The sequence below is a fragment of the Onychostoma macrolepis genome, chromosome 03, assembly GCF_012432095.1.
Source record: "Onychostoma macrolepis isolate SWU-2019 chromosome 03, ASM1243209v1, whole genome shotgun sequence".
Lineage (NCBI taxonomy): Eukaryota > Metazoa > Chordata > Actinopteri > Cypriniformes > Cyprinidae > Onychostoma > Onychostoma macrolepis.
Genome location: NC_081157.1, coordinates 27,920,928 through 27,940,055, shown reverse-complemented (window position 1 = coordinate 27,940,055; position 19,128 = coordinate 27,920,928). Strand labels below are relative to the sequence as shown.

The following is a 19,128-nucleotide window of genomic DNA, read 5'->3' as shown; positions in this document are numbered from 1 at the left end:
ATAAGACCCTACTAAATTTTTCTTAAAAGAAAGTATTGATTATGTTGACATTAAATACACACACACACACACAGTATAGTCAACATTTCAAATGGATCAAAAAAGTTAATCAAAGTTGTCCTAAGACAAGAACACATTTTGGTTCTAGGTTTTAGGACAACTTTGATTAAAGGTTTTGATCCACTTCAAATGTTGACTACTGTACTATATACACACACACACACACACACACAGGTCTGCCAAGAATTGTCAATGACGCTTAAAGAAACCGTCCTGCAAAGCTACAGTATTGTGAAAAGTTCTAGGCACTTGTGTAAAAATGCTGTAAAGTGAGGATGCTTTCAAAAATTATTTATCAATTAACTTATAACTAAATCAAAACAACATTTTGTGTGAGCATCCTCTGCGTTTAAAGCAGCTGTTGCCCTCTGTGCACTTGTGCATAGTTTTTCAGATAGCTTTGCAGGTAGCTTTTGCAGCTCTTGAAGCATCTTGGAGACGTTGCCACAGTTCTTCTGGATTTAGTCTGTCTCAGTTTGTTCGGTTTCTTCATGTTATTCCAGACAGACTGATGATGATCAGATCAGATCTCTGTGTGGACTCCTTGTGCAAACAAAATATCACTGGATTATTATAATTAATGGCAAAATGAATGTTTGGAAAGCAAAAGATAGAAATAAATTACTTAAAACCTTTTTTTTTTTTTTTGGTGAAAATACTAGTGGCTCAAGACTTTTGCACAGTACAATGTGTGTGTGTGTAATATATATATATATATATATATATATATATATATATATATATATATATATATAATTAGATTAACATTAAGATTATCTATCTATCTACAGTGGGGGAAAAAATTATTTGATCAAAGAAATGATTAGTCTATAGCTTTAACCTTCAGCTCCCTCCACAGATTTTCTATGGGATGAAGGTCTGGAGACTGGCGGCCACTCCAGGACCTTAATGTGCTTCTTCTTGAGCCACTCCTTTGTTGCCTTGACCGTTTTGGGTCATTGTCATGCTGGAATACCCATCCACGACCCATTTTCAATGCCCTGACAGTACATGGCCCCATCCATCATCCCTTTGATGCGGTGCAGTTGTCCTGTCCCCATAGCAGAAAAACACCCCCAAAGTATGTTTCCACCTCCATGTTTGACGGTGGGGATGGTGTTCTTGGGGTCATAGGCAGAATTCCTAACGAAAACACGGCGAGTTGAGTTGATGCCAAAGAGCTGGATTTTGGTCTCATCTGACCACAACACTTTCACCCAGTTCTCCTCTGAATCATAGGCAAACTTCAGACGGGCTGTACATGTGCTTTCTTGAGCAGGGGGACCTTGCGGGTGCAGCAGGATTTCAGTCCTTCACGGTGTAGTGTGTTACCAGTTGTTTTCTTGGTGACTATGGTCCCAGCTGCTTTGAGATCATTGACAAGATCCTCCCGTGTAGTTCTGGGATGATTCCTCACCGTTCTCGTGAACACTGAAACTCCACGAGGTGAGATCTTGCATGGAGCCCCAGTCCGAGGGAGACTGACAGTTATTTTGTGTTTCTTTCATTTGCGAATAATCGCACCAACTGTTGTCACCTTCTCACCAAGCTGCATGGCGATGGTCTTGTAGCCCATTCCAGCCTTGTGTAGGTCTACAATCTTGTCCCTGACATCCTTGGACAGCTCTTTGGTCTTGGCCATGGTGGAGAGTTTGGAATCTGATTGATTGATTGCTTCTGTGGACCGGTGTCTTTTATACAGGTAACAAACTGAGATTACTCCCTTTAAGAGAGTGCTCCTAATCTCAGCTCCTTACATGTATAAAAGACACCTGGGAGCCAGAAATCTTGCTGATTGATAGAGGATCAAATACTTATTTGACTCATTAAAATGCAAATCAATTTATAACTTTTTTGAAATGCATTTTTCTGGATTTTGTTGTTGTTATTCTGTCTCTCACTGTTCAAATAAACCTAACATTAAAATTATAGACTGATCATTTCTTTGTCACTGGGCAAACACACAAAATCAGCAGGGGATCAAATAATTGTTTTCCCCCACTGTATCTATCTATCTGCATCGTCAATGTAGATTGATGATGATAATTAGACAGATTTATGTAAATATGTATATACTTCTTTCAAAATTACATTTTTATTTAATTCTGGAATTTATCATACAAATGCATGTAGAAGAGTACTGAGTGTGAACCATCAGGCATCGGTTTTGGCCTGCCTCCACAGCTGATCCAGTTGTTACACATTCAAGGTCGTTTGACTGAGGTCTGGTGTAACATGAGAGCAGCATCTCTATGGCAGAAAGCTCTCTGCTCTTCCCCTGCAGCCCATCCATCCTGCATAACACTCCATCTACACACACAACTCTTCTCTTCTGCATGGCAGTAAAGAATAGCTGGGATGCTCAATATAGGACACATTAAAAATGCATGACCTTTAATGACTGTTCATTTATATCTTTATTGCTTTTTTCCCTGTGGATTGTGATAATTATGTGGATTCTCAAAGCACCGCGTAATGTACGTCATCCCAGATCAGAAGCAGAAAATGACTCCTTTATTTCAAAGGCAAGTCGTTTATCGCCTTTTCGTGTGAACGACATGAGATAAATGACTACAGTTCTCATGAAAAAGACATATGTGTTATGTTAGTGCATTCAGAATGCCATCTCATGAGGGAAAGCTTTCTTTGCCAACAAAAGCCCTGTTTTTCTTACATACCTGGCTTTGAATCAGGCTAAGATGCAACAGGGCTGTCCTGTTTGGGCAAATTCTCTGTAATAATGCTTAGCTCTTGCGTCGCTCCCCAACAAATCTATCACTTCTGATGTTTTGGCCAATAGAAATCTGAGCTTGGTGCAGGTTGTACGGAGGGATTGGCTGGCTTGTTGCTAAGAGTCAAAGTGCAGTAACTCATCGGAGAGACAGGGCATTCCCACACTGCTGAATAGAGAACGCACCCCATTAAGCAGACACACATACACAAGGCAGACAAGCGTGTCGCAGCTTGTTGAAATATCATGGGAAATTGCACAAGTGCACCTGCAACAAGCTCCCTGGATATGCATGAGCAGAATGTTTTGTGCAATCAAAAACAAAAGACACTACAAACTAGAATCAGTTGAGGACAGAGTAATGAGAAATAATAGCGTTTGTTATGCATGAATATTTGTAAGCGATTTAACTTTGAACATTGTGGGGTAGTGCATTTAATTATTTTTCAAATAAGGTCTGGGGCCCCCAGGGGGCCACAAGGGGTACAAGGTGTTCCATGGAAGGGGGTGGAGTTAAATAAGTTTAAACTTACTGAATTTGGCATTGTTGTTGTTTTATACTGCCTTCTAAAGACTGGTTATAAATCATGCCATTAATTGGGACTGTATTAATACAAAATAAAAACAAATCAAATATATTGGTAAAAAAAAAAAAAAAAAAAAAAAAAATATATATATAATTTTTATTTTATGTATGCAGTAAAAAGTATTACTGTGAAATATTATTGCAATACAATAAAGTTTTTAATAAATAAGGCCAGGACACTTCTGAAAAAGAGGCTAATCTATATATTTCATGTCAGAAAGTTTATTTTCCTCTATAAATTTAAGGACAATTTACTAAACCGATCAAAATTGACATTAAATTACATTTTGAAATACAAATAGAAAATAATTTACATTTTTGAAATATGCCGTTTTGTTCTACTGTATTTATGATCAAATAAATGCAGCCTCGTTGAGAATAAGAGACTTTTTTCAAAAACATCTTGATTATTCCAAAGTTTTGAGCAGTAAAAGAAAAAAAAAAGAATTTTTTTAAATTCTTTACAGATTCATATATATGGATGCTTTTATATTTTAATTTTTTAAATAATCATTATATTTTGGGTGCTTTGGCATCAAAAAAACAAAACAAAAAAAACAAAGTTCCCTCACAATTGTTCCAACACTCAAATACCTAAAAATGCCCTCTGCTGTGCTAGTTGTGTCACTACAGCTAAAGACACTTAAATTACACATTCCTTTGCATTCATGCCTGGGTTAAAAATGCAGAAAGGATGAATATCAGTATAAAAAAAAAAAAAAAAAAAAACACCTTTCAGAATTCAAAAGTGTTTATTTAGTTTGACCAGGTTCTAGCATTACCATCATATACATTTTCCCCAGTCGTAACTTGCAATTACATATATAATATACTTTGTGAATACACAAATTGTAAGCATAAAAAAAATACAATACAAAAACATGTTATAGGATAATAATAATAATAATAATAAGTATAGGAACAGCAGTGACAAAGTGGAGCAAAAGACAATTCAGTCTACTTTTGCCCGTTTTCAAAATACATTTTGCAGATTGCACGCTTTAAATGGAGAGAGAAAAAAAAAAATCTGAGGTGAGATACCAGCCTCAGGAGAAAAAAAAAAAAAAAAAAGCGAACTCACCGGGGCCCATCAGTAACAAGTTTAAGTAAACAGGAAACTGAAATGTAGACCATGGCTGACAAAGTTCAGCAGACATAAAGGAGAAGTGAGATCGGTGCATCAGTGTGCGCATCCTACATTCTCCACTAAGAACTTGGAGGCAGGACGTTAAAAAAAAGAAAAAAAAAAAAAGAAAAAAAAGGAAGAGTTTAAGGGCTGCAGCACCCTACACAGTGATGACCATCACTCTCCAGTGTCACGGCCTGGACGATGGGTGTTTTCAGTGCGCTGTCTGGAGCCTTGGAGGCCATAACAGTGGCACGTTTCACCACAAGACACTGACTCAGTGAGCAAGCAACTTAACACTCCACCGATACGAATCCAAACTTCCTCTCTAGCTGCTAAGACACAAGGTTGACGCTAACTAACTAGGTAACTGAGAGGATATGTAAACATACAGGTCTTGAAACCAAACTAGAATGTGGTGTCACATAGTCAAGGTAAGTAAACGTGTAGTATTATTGTTTATAAAACACTAGCCATGTAAACTTCGCCTCGATCAGGCAATATTAAGAGATCGGATGAATCTCTGAAAAAAATTATAGCTTGTATTCCACTAGTAAAAGCCCTTTGTGTGTGTGTGTGTTTGTGTGTGAGAGGATTAGGAAAAATAACATGCACTGAATATGATGCTCTATAGTCTATATACACAATGTCAAATAGATATGCTTGAAGCCTAGCAAAGTGATGTGTTATTTCCCTGACCACAAGTCCAAATGAAATTCAGATCGTGTGTCGGTTCATTAAAGGCAACATTGTCGAAATGTTTTTAAATAAACTACAGGATTATGTATATTTGGAATCAACTTTCAAAAAGTTGAACCGAAGCAAATCAAGAACTACAGTGTTAAACTATGTAGATGTTAATTTTTGTCACTCGTCTAGAAGTGCCCGTTCTGTCTCAGTCTCTTACCAAAGCGTCAACAAAATAAGCCCTACAACACCACTAATTAACAGTCGCTGTCATGTAAATAAAGCGTTGTTCGAAACGGTATTGCCAAAACAAATCAGACTTCTTGGCTTCGCCTTAATTCTCCAATTAAACCAAATCTAGCTCTGTCACAAAGTCAACAGTGTTTGGTGTTTTTCACCCCCCAAAAAAACGTTAAAAATAGTTCCAGTTTATCCAAAATCCAAGTGGAATGAATGCGGGGATGGAAGACAAACTTTATCTGTTCTGTTTTGTTTTGAACCAACTCAAGGCAGCAACAGCAAAACCTCACAAAACGTGAGGAAACTTTGAGGCAAACTGTTCTGGATGTTCTTTCACCCTTCCGGTATAAAAACTATCACTATGCGAGTAAAAAAAATAATAAAATCAAATAATAATCCCATCTGTTCTTACAAACACGCTAAAACACAAATCCTTGCTTTAAAAATCCACCTTAATAATGTAATCTCAATCAAAAAAATACTTTTACTTTTTTTTAAAAACTCCACTCTCTTAATTTTAATCTTAAACAATGAGGTTCAGCTTTCTGGCATAATATACAGTTTTAAGTTGTTGTTGTTTTTTTTCCATTTTAACAAAATTGCTTACTGGACCACAAATGACATGATAAACATATTTTGTGAAAGTCGATAAGAGACCCTGAGTAAACATGATTGGACCAGGCGTGATTGAGGCCCTTTTTGCTCAGCTTACTAATGACATGCATATTCCTACCTTTCAAACAAAACGATTCGGATAGATCCGCCGATGTCAAGAAACAACAGTCCGGTATAACTGTGCAGGCACAAACAAGTGTCAATTAATCTAAAACAAAACAGAACATCCATTCCAAATAGGTTGTCATTCCGCTTGACAATTCTCTCTCGATGTGATATGGTGCGTGTTGTTTTGCCCAGCAACTGCAGGACCGGAGGATATAAAACACAGTTGTTTCACATTCGAGAGCCTTGTTCTTGAAGAATCTGCAAGAGAGGAGCAACTGTTAATGGATGGATTGGATGATGAAAGTGAGCATCTCTAAATAAAACAGGGAAAGTCATTAAATATTTAATGCATGATTTAAAATTCATCACAAAAAAAGGAACAGCTCATTTCTGTGAATCAGTCCAACAGTTAATTCACTTCAATGATGACAGAAACACCTCCGTAGTGTTTTACATATAATTTCTGAAAACACTTTAAAAAGTGTAAATATATGGCTGTACATCAATTAAAATGATAAATTTGATAAATATGATAAAAATGATAAATATAATAAATCTTTAAAAAAATCATTCATTTAAATTAATGTAAACAATTTAAATAAACAATATAATAAAATGTATATAAAATAAAAGGTTCAAAAAATGTATATGTTTTATAGTTATTTTAGTAGATCAAGTTAACCAAAACAAAATTAAAAAGTAATGATGCCAATACAATTCAACACAAACTAAATATTATTGGTTAACTAAAACATTTGGCATGGTAAAGAAAAATCAAATATTTTTGATTTCGGTTTATTATTTGGCATCATTACTTTTCAAAAGTATTGTAAACTTTTAATAAAACAAATTATAAAAAAAAAAAACCCATCTTAATCTTATTTTATTTCAGCTACAGTATGTAAACACACACACAGCTTAATATATACTGAATTAAATTAAATATCTTTATGTTATAAGAAATGGTGTGGAAAAGAAGCCTTGATTGTTTCTTTTACTAAGAATTTTACTACTGTGTTTTACTTATTGCTGTAAAAAATTTGGGATAATGGCAGTTTGATCGAAAAATAAAATTTAACATTAAGGCATTGCAGAGCAAATAAATATCAAAAAGTACACTAAAAATCTTTAAAAATCTGAAAACTTTTCCACAATCACCCAGCCCTAAACGTGAGGCCTTTGCTTATTTGTACAAGCGACTGTGTGGCCCTCACAGGAAGCGTACAACAATGCCTTGGTGATATCAACCCAACGTGTTTATTACTTTGCATAACCCCTGTTGACCTGATACAGCATTACACTACCACAAAACTACTGAAACAGAGCCGAATGAAGCCATAGAAGATGATTTTCAGAAAGAAACTTGTGGCTGCAGCATCTGATGGGGAAGCATTAAATATTGAGCAGGTTTTCCATCATTATCTGGGATCAGAAAGCAGACTAGATGAGCAGAGGATATAATTGTAGGGCTTTCTAATAGGCACGAGTACAGGCAGACAGCATGTGTCAAATTGAGCATTAGTAACAGATATTCAGAGAGGGAGGGAGCGAGCGAGCGAGAGCCACTGCCTTCAGCATTCAGCAGAGACCTAATTATCAGCTTAAGTGATATGTAAATGATGCCTCACCAAGAAATACTGAAAAAAAAAAAACTATTTCCACATCCTCAGTTGTGCACGGCATGCATGGAAACAAAACACTCAGGCATGAACACATTTGATCTGGTTAATCAACTCTGAGTATGTTATGTCATGTGACCATACGAAGAGCAGAGCTGTGGGATATTTTCTTATGATATGTGCGTAAGTAACTATTTCTGTCCGGGCACGAGGGAAAGAGTGCACCGGAGACTGTGAAAGGGTTCTGTCAGCCTCACCTTGGCCTTTTCACTGGGCTCGCTGTTTGTGCCGTATGACTGATTGTGCAGCTCCTTGGAGACCACGCAGAGGAACTCGGCTTGATCCTCATTTCCGTAGTTGTACGAAGAGCCGATACTAACCAACTGGCAGGAGAGAGGAAAGGAAAACACATGACGACAGTATTTCCATAGTGAACCGATTTGACTACATAAGATATAAATACAAAATACACTTCCTTGTAATATATTGTTGTTGTTGGTAATAGTGTGTAAAAGAATACATGTAAAAAGCAGAACCCAATCATAGGATGCTTTACATCAAAGACCACAGAACAATTTGAATACAAATATAACAAATGTGTCCAGGTCATTTTACCACAAATTCAAGAGAGAGAGAGAGAGAGAGAATAAAATTAAGTTGCACTGCAAATATTTCTACGTCATAGTAATATTACCGGATTTTCTTTTTGGAAAAAAAAAAAAAAGGATTTTTTTTTGCATTAAAGTAATATTTTGTGGTGATGAAATGACTGTAATGATACATTAATTATTGAATATATATAATTATTTAAATTATTTTTATATATAATTTACATTTTTTGCATTAATTCAATATTATACATACGTATTAGAATTCAATTGCATTGCAAATACTAGTACTTTTTCTTTACTAAACTGTATTTAAATTAAAATTATTTCTGCTGATTTAATTATGCTAAATTACAAATTATTTATTATTATATTCCAAAGCAAAAAATGCAATTTGAAAGCCACTTGTTTATCTTTTGGTGTAAAGAAACAAACTCTAATCATGACAACATGAGTGTTTGCTTGTGGGGGTGAAAAAAGTCAATGTCTGTGTCGCATTGAGAAATATTACAGGAAAGAGTCAAGTGGGCAAGCAAGATGAAGAAAATCAGTAAAACCCATCACAGATTATTCACAATCAATCTTTTGTTTAGACCCTGAACAGGAGCATCAACATCTCAGGAAGGCGATCATTGACTCTACTTGAGTACTGATGCCTCTGTCTCTTGAGTTTCTAGTTAGTGATTAGACTGAGCCACCAGACGCTCCTTTAGATCAGGGGTGGCAACCCGCGGCTCTTTCATCCCTCTGTGGTGGCTCCCTGCAGCATGGGTGTACAAAATGTGGGGGAGGTGTATATAAAATATATTTTTTCTTATTCTGTCTTATTCTGTGATAAAAATTGAAAAATTGTTTGTAGTATATAAACTATTATACTGATTATACAATCATAACCATAAAATTGTCATTAGTAAAATATCAAAAATATTATAAAAGACAAATGATTGGTTATTGTCCAGCAGTGCATTTTATTTCTTAGCCAATTAAAAGTAAGAGATGAGGTTTTTTTTTTTTGTTTTTTTTTTGTCAATTAGACATACATAACTAAATATTATTAATATTATTGTTATTATTACATTTGACATTTCTGTCCCCCTTGTTTATGAAATGATTGCTACTCCCCTGCCCTGTAAAATGACTGAATATAAAACTTTAGCTATATGCAGTGTTATCTTTATTTGGGGATCAAATAAACATATGGCTCCACATGAATTTTATTCGGTGGAAAGTGGCCAAAATGGCTCTTTTGACGTTGAAGGTTGCAGACCCCTGTCTTACATGCTTCACTCACCACAGGCTGTTGAACTCCAGACACTTCCTCACACCTGCCACTGAGTACAGATGATCTCACTTGTGCACCTAACCGCCCACCGCACCACAAATTACAGCTTGTCCCTCAAACACCCCCAAGCGTAAAAGCATCACTTTGTTTCTGTGCCTTACCCTTTCACCACGAGCATGAATATGCAAAAATAAAAGCAAACACTATTTAGCATGCTAGTCAAATAAAAGCAAACTTCCAAGGAAAAACTTCCACTGCTCCTAGATGATATCGATTTCAATGCTAAAAATTTCAGACTGCACCCTCAAGGCAAGGCAAACATCACATTTACCAAAGCAAATGTGCATCACTATACTAACATAATATACACTTGTTCCATTGTTTTACTTAAAGGGATAGTTCATGCAAAAATGAAAATTCTGTCATTAATTGCTCACCCTCGTGTCGTTTCAAACCTGTAAGATCGTTCATCTTCAGAACACAAATTAAGATATTTCTGATGCATTCCGAGCGCTCTCTGACCCTCCCACAGACAGCAAGGATCCTAACACGGTCAAGGCTCAGGACATGAGCAGCAAGGACATCGTTAAAATAACACAAAGCTACGAGAATACTTTTTGTGCGCAAAAGTAAATTCGGTGTTGATTACTACCGAAGCTTCGAAGCTCAAAAAAATGGTATTCGGTCCAGCCTTGTTTTTAAGAAAGAAGCCATACCAATTCATGCATCCACTACTTTTCTCAGTATTATTCATGAGAATGATCCAATCACTGAGCTGTATTATGCATGAGGTTATCTTACAGCGGAAAATTCAAATCTGATAAACGAGCTTCCGCGCTGTCAGTTCATCTTTGTAAACATAACCGTAACAATATTTAATATGTAACAACACGTGGAGCGCGCATGAGAGAGCGGTTTCTGCGCGGAACGCCACGACGAGATTAACAGTCGGATCATAGTTCATATCCGGACCGGAGCAAACGCGTTTCATTTATATTTTATATTCTCTCGTGCTCCAAACATGAACCAGCACCGTATATGCACACATATCGTGTCTTCAAATGAAATATGCGGGAATAAGGGTGCTGATACAGCGTTACATCTGATCATGAACGCGATGACACGATGGATTATTGTGATACACAGCAAACAATGAAAGAAGAGTAAACAATAAGTGACTGCCTTTATTATTACCGTTTTAAAGATATTTTAATATTCATTTGTCTGTATAATAAGGGTGTTGTAGGTCTGTGTTTTATTGGTTGTTTTCTGCCCTCTTCCCACCCTCTACACTCCCACTTTTCCACAGTTTTACACGCCCATTTCTGGAGTCTTTTTCAGATCTAAGGTGTGAGCCACCAGTGCTGAAACTGGGGGGTTTCATGACACTTTAAGGTCACATAAGGTAACACATCAGGACGAGTCAAAAGCAGGTCAGGAGTGCACAAACACCTCACTCACTGCACCGGGGAATACCCTCCTATACCGCACGCTTCATAAATTGACTAATGCCACCTACACACCACATGAAGACAGCAAACTTCCCCATTCTCTACAGATTTTGCTTTGAATTTTCAATGGATGGGTGTCAGTGTATTTAAACCCGAGAGAAAGAAAAAGCACACTGATTCAAACAAGTGAACATAAAATGTTTTGCAAACTGGTGTTAGTGTAGTAAAATTAGCGTCCCCACATTTGAATCAGTAAGTAACTTCTAAACAGAGAAAGCAGCAGAAGTACTTATTTAAACCACTGGCTTTAAATCACAGATGTCCACAGATGACCATCATATTTAAAGAACAGCATATTAATCAAAGTTGTTCCACCCTGTCTACAACAGACACAACCAATGACCACAACAGCTGGAGTCAATCGGCACTAGAAGCTGCAAGCTATTGTACAATTCACTAACTCAAACCAATCAGCAGTAAGCTCAAATAAATGAATGATTACTTATATATACACAACTATGCTGCAACAACTGATGAATGGCTGCTTTTATGATTAGAAAATATTTCATCCAAAAAAAACAAAAAACAAGTGAATTTAGGCATCACAACATTGTAATGTACAACATTAAAAAAAAAAATAATAATAATAAATTGAGATTACAATTAACTGGTGTCATCAAGTGTTTTTAAATGTTAATTGTTTTTTTATGGGGTTTTTTGGGCTGAGTATTCTTATGATCAATGAGGACACATTTATATGATCAAAAATGCAGGATAACAGTAATATTGTGAAATATTATTAAAATTTAAGATAACTGTTCTCTATTGTAATATATTTTAAAATGTATTTTATTCCTGTGATTTCAAAGCAGATTTCAGCATCATTACTCCAGTCTTCAGTGTCACATGATCCTTCAGAAATCATTATAATATGCTGATTTGCTGCTCAAGAAACATTTTATCATCAACACTGTTAAAATCAGTTGCGCTTCTTAATATTTTTGTAGAAACATTGATATTGGTAGTATTGTAGTAAATAAATACTACTGTGTTTTGCTGTAATTTTATAACTGCAAAATATCTTAGTAACCCCAAGCCTTGGACTGTAATATATTTAATCTATAGTATATTGAATTAAAACGTGTGTGATATCAGCCAGTAACCGATATTGTACCAGTATATTGTGCATCCCCAAATAAAATTCTACAGTTTTCCTAAAGAGCTGAAACAAGATGGTAATCCTAATGCTCTCTTGTGTTTCTAATCACCTGTTCAAACTTCCAGCCATCTGACATGGTGGAGACCATCTGTGTCAGCTCCTCCTCCTGACACTGCAGGACTCTGTAGACGTGCTTCACAGGGAGCTGAAGAAAGAGGAAAAGCATATGAGAAGACAGAAAAATACTACATGAAGAGGCAAGGCACACCTTTTCTTTCTTTTTTTTTTTTTTTTGTCAGTGCTCTGATTTAATTGCAAAATGACTGTAATTCCTGCAGATCCACAAATGTCATCAGATTAAGCTGAGAGGGCGGATTTCAGAGGACACATTTGTCATGGACATTTTGAAAGGACCTGGAAATGCTGTGGAAGATGAACCTATGTAAAAGAAAGGTCTGCAGAATGACCCAAATATTTCTGACTGATTAATATGTTTGAAATCAATGGGCCTCATTTATGAAACATGAACAGAACAAATATGTAAATAATCTGTTTAATAAATAAAGCCTTTAATAAATATGAGCTAAACCACTGAAATGTTTTTTTTTTGTGTGTTTTTCTTTTAACAAGGCTTTTTATTTCTTTGTAATGTGTTTTTTTTTTTTTGTAATTTATGAGTTAGCTTTCATGTTTCCAAAGAGCACAAGTAGATATACAGTATACTTTTATACCCCTGCAGCACAACCCTTTTTCTATATTTTGAGTATTTACATATTTTTCACAAATTTTACACAATAATATATATATATATTTTGTTAGATAAGTAAAGTAGCAAGCTTAAAATAAAATATTTAAAAAAAATCTAAATTACATTCAAGTTCCAAATTTGAAGTACCTGAGCCGTCTTACAATCCCTCTCCCTGATTTTGTCTTTGACCAGTTTAATCAATGAAGTGATATTGTAGAATTCAGCCTCTTCCAGCACGCCTGACAGATGAAACAGATGAAATATTTAATCAAAAACCACATATCATAAACAAAACAGCTTAATGTCAAGAATGTCACAAACAAGTTTAACTGAATTTAGCTGCCAGAAAACAGAGAGAAATCTAACAGCATGTTTAGACATATCTCAAAGTTCACGATGGCATTCCCATCATACCTTCCTCTGCTAGGCCTCGATTCAGCACCAGCTTTCCATGTCTCAGATAGTTGAGCACCGGACCAAAATAAGTGGGATCGCGGTCTATCAAATAAGCACCGGTTTCATCCTGGATGAGGAAAGAGCAATGTTAGTATAAGACGCGTCTCCAAAGGATTTCAGCATAATAAACAATTTATTAAAATGTGGATTATTAAATCAGGCTTAAATGACTTTGCAGCTCACCAGATAGTTTGTTTAAATCAGTATCGGTACTGAAGAGTGTCTGTTAAGACAAGGTGTGGCTGACATTTAACATACATGCTGCAGAGCCCATAGGGACGCTGATCCATCTGCAGCACAACATCATTACCACGGATCAATACTGAGGTCAGAAAAGTGAGCTTTATTCCACAATGTTTACGCTCAAACAAAAACAACTGGCAAGTGAAACTTTACAGTTAAATCATGCAATTTCTGTTTTGCAATGAAAACTTCTTTAATTGTAAGAAATATTTTTAACTAAGCCGATGGACAGATGAAATTCTTTGTCTTTTTAGAGGCTTTCAACTGTCGTTGCCCTAATAAATGATGCATACTGACCTTTGAAAGTTTAAAAGCATCCAGATAACCCTATTTCTTCTTCTGTCACAAAGAAGAAACTAGACGATTTATTAAAAAGACCAATATACTTATTTGACATGATAGATAATCAAACTCGGTGCATAACATATTAGCACTAATTAAACCAGTTTAATTGGTAGCCAATTCTATTCTGGATCAGTTCAGTGTGTTTTAAGTATTAAAAGTGCTATTCATTTAGTTATTCACATTATTATTTAGTTAGTTATTTACCATTTTGCTGGCAATTTAAAAACTTGTAAACTAATTAAAAAATAAATAAATAAAAACCTTTCCCTACTTTTAAATATTTATTTATAAACAAAAGTAAACTAACCAGCAACTCAATTGTTTTTTATCGTTTACTCCAGATAAACACTAGCAAAAGTATTTTATTGTTTAATAGGATAATTAATATTAAAGGTGCCATAAAATGCATTGATACAATATTTTAAATTGTTCTCTGATATCTACATAGAAGGTATGTGGCTTAGGTAAGGACAAAAATTCTCCAGAAACGGTTTTACATGTCCATTTACAACCCTAGGATTTCTAGCTAGAATGAAGTGGTCTGTTATTGGCTTAATTGGAAGGGTCCTGAATAATAATGTTGAGCTCTGCTCTGATTGGCTGTTTCACAGTGCAGCTCATTTCAGTACCTCACATAGGAAACACAGGGAGGGAACATATATATTTCAATACTTTCTTTCGCAGTTATATCGTTGGGTGATTATACTGTATATAAAATGCGGACATTCAGGGAGCCGCTATTCAAATGCACGATCGCTTTTTACTTTCACTTTCGCTTTTGAGATTCGCGATCGCACGGACTCCGTTTATACTATGGAGCGGCAGTACTTACCACATATTTTACAAGATCAGATGCTTGTCAGTGGTGCTCAGGATATGTAAATCATTCGCCATCATCCTCAGTCATCTCTCCTTACTCTGTTTATGTGGTAAGTGAAATCTTATACTACAATGTAACAGGCTACAGCTAGCAAGAAGCTAACCATGTCCCTTTAGTGGCTCGCGTTATTTTATTAGAACACGTTATTTGCTTTCCGTGCCTTTCTGAATACAGACACCAACCCATCCCTGCACTTCACATCCCCTGCACAGCCTGGGACATAACATTTATTACCACGATCTGCCATTTTCGCTGTTGAACTCTTATTATTCACTCATGCCAAGGTAAATACAGTTTTCCATTCTATGGCACCTTTAATACAGCTCATATTTTTAAAGTTTAATCTGATAAACATTAGTAAAATAGTTTAATTGGTTTAGAACACAATTTTAACGCAATAGTTAATATATCTTTGGTTTATTCAGATAAACAGTAGCAAAAAAATACTTTATATTGTGGTAACACTTAAGATACATAAGATAGCACAGTATAAGACAATGTGTTTGATATTATGAACTACCAATGAGCATTTAATAATCTTGGTTAATTGGCATACATCAATTGTTAGCTAATGTGAAAATATACAATTGTACAAATGCTATAAATGCTGTAAAAGTATTGATCATTATTAGTTCAAGTTAACTAACGTTAATGCTTTTAAACACAGTCTTGTGAAGTGTTACCAATATCAAGTTTAATCAGATAATAGCTAGACACTTAGTTTCGAAGTTTCCAGACAGACAGACAGACGGTTACTAACAAAGACTAGCAATCTTAGTAATATATAAAGTTTACTTGGACAAGCATTAGTAGTTTTTATTATTTGTGGTTTAGTGAGAACAACACTAGTATTAAGTTCTTCAGTTAGCACTTGACATGTAACCTAATGTAGCGTGCAAGTTTGTAATAATAAAGGATTACAGACATTAAAGACTTAAACGAGCTGATGCCATTTAAAATATACCGCAAACGACCTCTTTAACTAGATCTGACAGTCTAGAGCTGACTTTGTTTGGCGAGCGAGCTACATCAAGTGTTATCAGTTAGGCTAAGCTAACGTTAGTAAGCGGGACTCCATTCACTGTAACTTTACCAGCTAGCCGTCTAGCTACAATATTAAAATACACCAATATAACGAAATGAAACACTACAGACCCGTCATTTTGAGTTTTTCCAGTTTAACCGAACTGTTTAAAGCCCAGATAAGCGAAGTGGCGGTTAGTGTTTATTGTCATGCCCGCGGTATAAATACCTTGTCAGAGTCGAGGTCGGGGTCGGCCTGGCACAGGCGGTACAGGAAAGACTTCGGGTCTCTGCACAGCGTTTGTCTTGTCGTGAGAAAGTACGTGCCGCCGACGTTCAGACGAACCCATTTGGACGAGCCGCTTGCAGACGGCTGCAGTCTCTCTCCGGGAGAAAGAGCGGGACACCTGCGAGCGCTCGAGCCGCTCGGGTCAGGGCTCTTCTCCGCCATCCCTCCTCTGCACTCCCGCTGCCTTCACTGATGATGGAACTGAGCGAGAGCAGGAAGTGTGCGGAGTTTGAGAGCCGCTGTGCCCTCCCATCCCAGCCAAATACACCGCCGGGTGTGTCTCCAAACACACAGTGCTTACTATCCAGAATGCACACTTTTGGCAGTCAAGAACGCTGCGCGCGCAGCGACGCCCTAGAATTCTACCTAGATAGACAGCTCGGTACCTTTTGACACGTAACCATGATTGTTTTTTTTGTTTTTTGTTTTTTATTCAAACTGTTAAGACTTTTTATACCCTACAGGAATGTTCTTTTCCCCCCTCAAACTTCTTCTTTCTTAATTCTAAGAAATGATGTAATTAAAAAAGCAGAAGTGGACGTCCTTAAAGCATGCTTTGGTAGATCTTAACAAAGTGATTATGGCATAGCTTAAAAATAGAAATGATGTGACAAAAAGTGAATAATGACATACCAAGTCAAAATTATTACATACAGAGTAATAATTACGAGATAAATAGCTGAAATTATAAATGACATCAATGGCAAATATCAATTATGACATAGAAAGTAAAAAGTGCATTGCGTTTTAGGGTTAAAGAAAATGTCTGTAACCTTACTGTAAACTTAAACTAAACAATTGTGAGATAAAGCCAAATTCTAAGATAAAAAGTCAGTTATGAGATAAAAAGTCATAATTATAAAATACTATGAGATAAAAGGTCAAATATGACAAAAATGTGAGGAACTAAATCATAATTATGAGATTAGAATTTGATTTAAAAAATGGCAATTAAAACATACTAAGTCAAAATTACGATATACTAAGTCATAATTGATAGACGTCAAAATTATGAGAAGCTGAATTGACTACATTTTGACTTTTCGCCTTAAGCCGGGCTCACACTGTGCGATTTTTTTAAAGTCATTTAGGATTGTACTTGTCAGACTGTACGAACATGATGATCATGTCACACTGTGGGATCTCAGTTGTCATAAATGTCAGACTGTACGACAGTCGAGACGAGTTAAAAACGGGTGCGCGCAAGAAAACTTGTCCGGAGTTTTACATTATCAACCCATACACGTCCAGTGACTGCGAACTGAATTGCACGCGGGACCGAAATGTTGGCTATCATGAAAAGTATATGAACGGCGGTAATACCGGCGTGTTTAAGAAGAATAGTGTGTGTATTCATACACACCCACATGAAAACAGCGGCGCAACCAGTGTTTATATAACAAAATTAACATGTTATATAAAAAATAAACATATCAGATGAATTCCGTGAGCGGAGGACGGGAGCGCCGGAGTTTATGGCTGATAGAATAATTCTCAAGCATTAATTCTGCTCATAACTTGCCTTGAAAAACGGAGACAGTTTGATATTCGTCGTAGGGGTACTCACACTGCAGGACTGTGTGCCAAATCTTCTGACACTGCCAGAATTTCGTTGGAGGTGAAATTTGATCGCAACGGCCATTAATCGGCTGTCGGATTACAGATTTTTTTTTAATTACGGATTTTAGCGTAGGATTACAGGAATCTTTTAGGATTTTCAAAATTTGTCCCAGACGACCAAATCGTGGCCAAAATCGCACAGTGTGAGCCGGGCTTTAGTCATAATTTTATTTTATGTCATTATGATTTACAAAAGCAATATAATTTTTTTTTCTTATTCTGTGAGAACAGGCTATAGGTAGGGCTGGGCGGTATATCGAGTTTGTACGATATATTCTTTATAAGCGATACGGTATGAAGCAATACCGTTAATATCGATATAAGTAGGTTGATACGAGCGCATCTGAAAAAATATCTAGTGAGGACACAGACTGAACTGCTGCGGAGAAAGTGCATAATACAATTTGTTCTACATGTGTCAGGCTTTATATGAAGGGCTTTTAAAAAATCGTAAGATATAGTAGCCTATAGTTAATAGTTTCAGTTTAAAGCGGCTCTGACAGAAAGGCTGTGTGTGCCGCTGACAGAGTTGTTCTTAACGCATAACTTACATTTCACAGGTATATTCTCCATCTGTAAATGTTAGAAAGCCATGGAAATATTCCCATTTTGCTGTCAGAAGAGCATGAGCTTTTGCTTTGCGATTCTCCGCTAAACTTCACAGACCAGTTAGAACGAGCGCCGCCGCGCGCATGCGCGCCAAACAGACAGCGCGCAATGAAATAAGAGCGCAATGACTGACTAAAATATACATTTTGCTGAAATATTTGTAGTTGGAAAATAAATGAGACATATGTAGAATTTTAAACCGACAAGTATGTGTATTTGTATGATAGCACTAACCGTAAAGTGTAATGGGGTAATCAAAATAGCCTTTTTACTCAATTAGTCTGTGCTTTTTTATTATTCTCATTTTTAGTTTAGTAAATTTAACTTCTGCTTTAAAAGCATTATTTTTGTTTTTAGATTGCGATGTTACAATGTAATGTGATTTGAACCCTTTTTGCACATACTATATGCCTTCATGCTTACATTCACTTTATTTGTTTAATCCAAATACAAAATGCCGAGATATATACCGTATACCGCACATCAGCCAAAAAATACCGAGTTTTTGAAGTTTTGCTCATATCGCCCAGCCCTAGCTATAGGTAGTATTTCTTTGGTTTAATAAGATAAACACCAGTAAACATTTAATAGATCAATGGTTTAGTTTGACAAACACAATTACAGCTGTTCATATTTCAATGGC

The 19,128-nt window shown here is 36.1% G+C and overlaps 1 protein-coding gene across 1 annotated transcript; it reads right to left on the bottom strand.

The window, feature by feature from the left end:
* Window positions 1-4,116: 4,116 nt before the first annotated feature.
* On the bottom strand, window positions 4,117-16,551 carry kctd5a (potassium channel tetramerization domain containing 5a). The gene is made up of 6 exons (XM_058771363.1): window positions 16,197-16,551; window positions 13,435-13,543; window positions 13,168-13,259; window positions 12,382-12,477; window positions 8,030-8,155; window positions 4,117-6,411 (listed from the first exon to the last, which is right to left on the bottom strand). Exons 1-6 carry the CDS (start codon window positions 16,416-16,418, stop codon window positions 6,382-6,384), a joined length of 675 nt encoding a protein of 224 aa, XP_058627346.1. The 5' UTR covers window positions 16,419-16,551; the 3' UTR covers window positions 4,117-6,381.
* Between the last annotated feature and the right edge of the window lie 2,577 nt (window positions 16,552-19,128).